General features: G+C 61.9%; 1 protein-coding gene across 1 annotated transcript in view; it reads right to left on the bottom strand.

Annotated features, from left to right (window-relative positions):
* The window catches only part of LOXL1 (lysyl oxidase like 1), a 22,321-nt gene extending 18,365 nt beyond the window's left edge, over positions 1-3,956 (bottom strand). The window contains exon 1 of the mRNA XM_004712028.2: positions 2,459-3,956. Within this exon, the coding sequence (XP_004712085.1) occupies positions 2,459-3,647 (1,189 nt within the window). The 5' untranslated portion in view covers positions 3,648-3,956. The remainder of the gene's footprint in view (positions 1-2,458) is intronic.
* Positions 3,957-5,011: the final 1,055 nt, after the last annotated feature.

The following is a 5,011-nucleotide window of genomic DNA, read 5'->3' as shown; positions in this document are numbered from 1 at the left end:
CCTTCACACGGTGGACTCTATGACTAGAGGACGGTACTGACTCACCTGCCCTTGCAGCAATTCTTGGGAAATTCTTGCTGCCTAGGGGTGAGGGGAGACCCCCTCCTCTGGGCTCCTGTAACACCCACTTGCTCAATCTCAGCACTGAGACACCCCACCCCCCACCCCTTGCAATGTGGCTCCCCCAGGGCAGGGTTGGCTTGATGCATATCAGCACTCATGACCTGGCTCCGGAGTCCTCCACATTCAGGGAAGAAACGTCTTTGCCCCAAAATGAACTCTGAGGCCCAGGGGCCTTGGCTAGAGGTTTGCTAAGCAGCAAACACCGCAATCCCCCCCCACCCCCCTCCACCCGTCCACTCCAGAGGCGGCCTGATCCCGGCCCATCCCTCTCTCAATCAAATGGCTCCTTAAGAATTGACAGACCACAGAGGGGCCCTAGAAACCCCACTGGCCCAGAGCCCAGAGCACTGGCTCTGCCAGCATCATGCTGTGGTCTTAGAGGCCGGAGCTTTTGCCTCTGCCCAGGGTGGGTTTTCTGAACTCCACCGTGAGGTCTTGCATTCTAAGAAAAGGTGTGACCTAAGTCAAGTCCCTTTGGGTTACGGCTCCAAAAGCAGTTGGTGGTGAGGACCTGCTACAAGGATGCTGCTAGTTCCTGGGGTGGGTGGACCAGCCCGAGTGGGGTTGGGGTGGGCAAGCCGATCCATCCTTCACACGCCCCAGAAGGACTATCTGGCTGGTTCCTGCCCTGTGTTCCTGCAGGTATGCAAAGTGGGATTCAGCACCCAATTTGAGTGCCATACCTTGGATGGGTGGGGGGCGGGCACCAGTGGGGTGCCTATCCCTTAGCTTTGGGAGCATGGCAGGAGCCCCAAGGGGGTGGGCAGGAGGGTCCTCTGCAGCGTCTCACAACACACACACACACACACACACACACACACACACACACACACACACACGAGTCAGCCGGGCTGGAGACAGACCCTATTCCTTGCTCTTGACCGAGGCACAATGGCTGGGCTTGGGGGACCTGGGTGCCCTGGGGGCCTGATAAAGCAATTTCAGTGCGGAGCAGAGGATCATGGGTAGAGGGCACTGATGGTAGCCTGCAAGAGGCAGGTCAGGGAATTCATAGGCATAGAGGTTGAGCACAAGACCCTGATCAAAGCTGACTATCCGAAGGAGGAGTGGGTTTGAAGAGAGTAGAGGATGAGCAAGTGGCCTTTGCCTCTGCTGAGGTAGCCCTGCTTGCTGATAGCACTGCAGACTTGCCCATCTGAGGGGTGACAACAGCCCCCCACTGTCTCCTCCTGGGCAGAGGGTTTGGGCCTATCATATCGTCTACTCCCACTCTCTAAAAAAGCCAGAGGGAAGGAAGCACACCCAGGCTCCAGCTGCCTCCTGGGACTCCCAGCAGGGCCAGGACGAGGGTGAGGAGAGGCAGACACTGGCCTGGGGCATAAAGTTTAAGGAGCCACCCTCCCCCCAAAATAGTCAGTGAAAAGATAGGTAAGATCTTAGTATAATATTGTTTTGGAAAGTTACATTCCAGGCATGCACACATGCGCACAGAAACCCATGATGAACAAAATATCAAAACTGCAAAGACCAGATCAGTATTGCTGATTCCCCCCCTCCCCACGTGCCCCCCCAACCCTCTTTTGCCTTAGGCTCCATTGGCTCCACAGGCAGTTACTGATTCTATTTAAAAGTTTGGTGTTTTGTTCATCACAGGCATTTTTGCCTTAATGCTGCCTAAAAAAATATTGCAGTAACTATTACTCATCTTGATTACTGAGCTTTTTTTGGCGCCCCCTTAAAATTCGCTCCCCAGGCTAATGCCTCTTGGACCTCATTCTAGTCTCCACCTTGCAGCCCCCTTCCTACCACCCCCTTCCCCTTAGGGTATTCTGTTCCATCTAGCAGGTTCTTTAGCCTGACCCCTGTCTGGGATGCCAGCCTCCACTTTAACATGCCCATCCAGACCAGGCTCACACCTGCCCAGTGACCGGGAACTTGACAGAGGCACCCACTGAGCCCTTCCTGGTCCCCGAAGAACCTAGTTTCTCATGCTCCCTGTGTCCCCCTGGGAAGGGGGTCTAGGGACCCCCAAGGGTAGAGGGCTGGCTTCCACTGAGGGAGGCATGGAGGATAGTTCCTTCCCATTGTCCCCAGATGACCCAAGCCAGGTCACAGGACAGAGCTTCCTTCAGCGCCCAGGCGGGCCTCAAAGTCAGGACATACCACCCCCGCCTCCCCCTTGGTGCCGGCCTGGCAAGACTCCAGCACCCACCACTGATGCGTGGGGATGGGCAAGACTTGGAGGTGGGGCCCACTGGGGCCAGGGGCTCCCCAGCAGCTCAGAGGCGGCCTTGGGTAAAGGATGGAGGAGGGACCTGCACCCCGGGGTGGAGGGGGGGGGGCGCACCGGGCCTTTGTGGGGGGCGACACTCACCGCGACCGTTCTGGTTGGGTCGGTACACGCTGCCCACGCTGAGGCGGCCCTGCTGCGCGCCGTTCCGCTCCCCGCCGGGTGGGGGCGCGTCGGAGCTGCGCACCGGCAGGTAGGGCGGCTCGGGCGCGCGGTACGCGGGCTGCGGCTCCACGGGCCGCGGCGGGACGTAGGCCTCGGGCTGCCCGTTGCCGCCGTAGGGCGGGTACCAGCCGAGGCGGGGGTCGCCGCCGTAGGTCTGCGCGGCCGCGTCGGGGCTCGGGTCCGGGTAGGCGGGCTGCTCGAGGAGGCCGGCAGTGCCCTCGTGGTAAAGGCTGTGTGAGTAGCGGCGGTCTAGGCCGTCGGGGGCCTGCGGCTGCAGGGGCTGCAGCGGTTGCAGCGGTTGCAGCTGCTGCGGCGCATAGGACCTTTCGGCGCCCGGGTAGAAGCCCTGCGGCGGGTACTCGGGCTGCTCCTCGCCGCCGCCGCCGTAATCCTCGTAGCGCGCGCGCGGCTGGAACGGGTAGAGCACGCCCGCCGAGGCCACGGCCGCCGCCCCCGCGCCCAGGCCGCCGCCCGCGCCGCGGTAGTACACGTAGCCCTGCTCGTAGGTGCGCGCCGCGGGGTCGTAGTTCTCGTACTGGCTGACGTAGGGCGCCTGCGGGTAAGGGAACTGCTGTGGGTACGGGGCTGCCTGGCGGTAGGTGGTGGCGAAGGCCGAGGCCGAGACCGAGGTGGAGGCGGAGCCCCCGTGGCGTTGCTGGGAGACGGAGGTGCGGGCCCGGGCCATGCCTGTGCTGTCCCCGACGGCCACCTCGCGCCAGTTGTCCGGCACCTGCCCGAAGCCGAATGGGTGGCGCGCCTGGCCCCGCACCGTGTCCGAGCCCACGCGCCCGGGCAGCGGCAGGGACGGGGCCTGCCGGCGCCGGGGTCCTCCGGAGCTCCGCCGCTGCGAGACCTGGGGGGTGCCCGCCAACAGCACCCGGGAGCCGCGCTGGGCGCCCGGCCGTCCCGCCGGCACGTACTCGGAGCCCGAGTTGAGCAGGCTATACACCTGCCCGTTGTTCTCCCACTGGATCAGCTGCCGCCAGCGCTCCGGGTCTGCGCTCTGCGCGGCGGCCTCCTGCGGCTGCTGCCCGCGCACCGGGACGCAGAGGCAGCAGATGCCCCACACCAGGGCCCCCAGCTGCCAGCCAGCCAGGGCCAGAGCCATGGTGGCCCCTCGGCAGAGGCCTGGTGAGCAGAGAGGCGCTCCGCAGCGGCCTCCTGGGCGTGCTTCTCTTCCCACGGCCTCGAGGACAGGACGGCTCCTTGCCTGCCCCAGCTCTAGCTTTGTCCATCCTGGCCTTGTCCCGAGCGGGACGGCTCCTCTGATGACAGCATTTCGAGGCCAAGGGGTCAGGGCAGGGCAGGGGCGGTGCCCAAGGGCTGCACGAGGCTCTCTGCAGGGCACTGCGAGGGCAGGGACCTCCTGGAGGGGTGGGGGGCGCCTTACATGGCCAGCCCTGTACTGGCTAGCCGCTGGGCAGGCGCTTTCTCACTCTGAATGAATAAGCAACAGGCTGGGAGAGTTGGGAGGTTTGGGGCTGGCTGGTCGTCTGCCTGCTGGGGCCTCCTCCGCGGGGCCCTATGGTCCGTCGGGTTTTAGCTATGTGGCCTGTCCCACAGCTGCTGTGCTCTCTCAGTCCCTGGCGCACCCAGCCAAGCCACAGCCTGCCTCTGGGAAGGGAATAAGGCAGGGAGTGGGCTGGAGCCTCTGGGGACTTAGACGCGGTAAGTGGGGCTCTGGCAGGCAGGACAGGGCTGGGGAGGTAGCACCATCTTGCCCATTCCTTTCTCTGGAAAGAAGAGACTCCGCACCCCTGGTCCCTGCCGTTCTTACTGGCATCCTGTTTAGGCTTATAAGGGACCCTGACTCTTAACCTACTCCAGCTTCTCCTCAGGACTCCTGGACTTCCTTACCCCTTGTTCCTTGAAGTCAGTACTAAGAGACACATTGCCTTGTTGGTGGGCCTCCTTGGGGGAGGTGCTGAGCAGGGTGGACCCAACAATGGCTACATCCATAGGGCTGAGCACAAGGTGGGGCTGGAGCGTTGGATTTTTCCCTGTAGGCATATCTTGGGACCTTGCTATCCCAGTCTGTGGAGTGGGAGTGGGCCCTGGACTGAATGGGATGTGTGGAATCTGTGTGTGTGTGTGTGATCAGCTTCTCACACATTTCTTACAGCCTGAAACCTAGAGGCTGCCTTTGCTACAGGTGGGACCATTATGAGACAGAGACGCCTGTCCATAGAGTACAGGAGAGGGGCAGGCCGCAGGTGGGTTCAGAATTGGGGCCTGGTCCTGTTGCTGTGATTAAGCTCCAGGGTGATCTTGGGCCTATCCTCTTTTCCTTCCTGGTCCAGTTGTCACATCAGCGGAGAGTCACACCAGATGGTGCTGAAGGTTGTGTTGAGGGATTCTGTTCCCTATGGAAATAGTGGGGATAGGAGGGATCCCAGAAATCAGGACACGATGGCTCTAAGAAATCCCACTCTGAGCCCTATTTTTCTCACCTGGGCTGCCTTCTCCATCCTT

This window comes from Echinops telfairi, unplaced genomic scaffold, assembly GCF_000313985.2.
Source record: "Echinops telfairi isolate 266 unplaced genomic scaffold, ASM31398v2 ScPeMD7_7475;HRSCAF=8513, whole genome shotgun sequence".
Classification (NCBI taxonomy): Eukaryota; Metazoa; Chordata; class Mammalia; order Afrosoricida; family Tenrecidae; genus Echinops; species Echinops telfairi.
The sequence above is the reverse complement of the archived record's forward strand: the minus strand, read 5'-3'. Positions and strand labels throughout refer to the sequence as shown.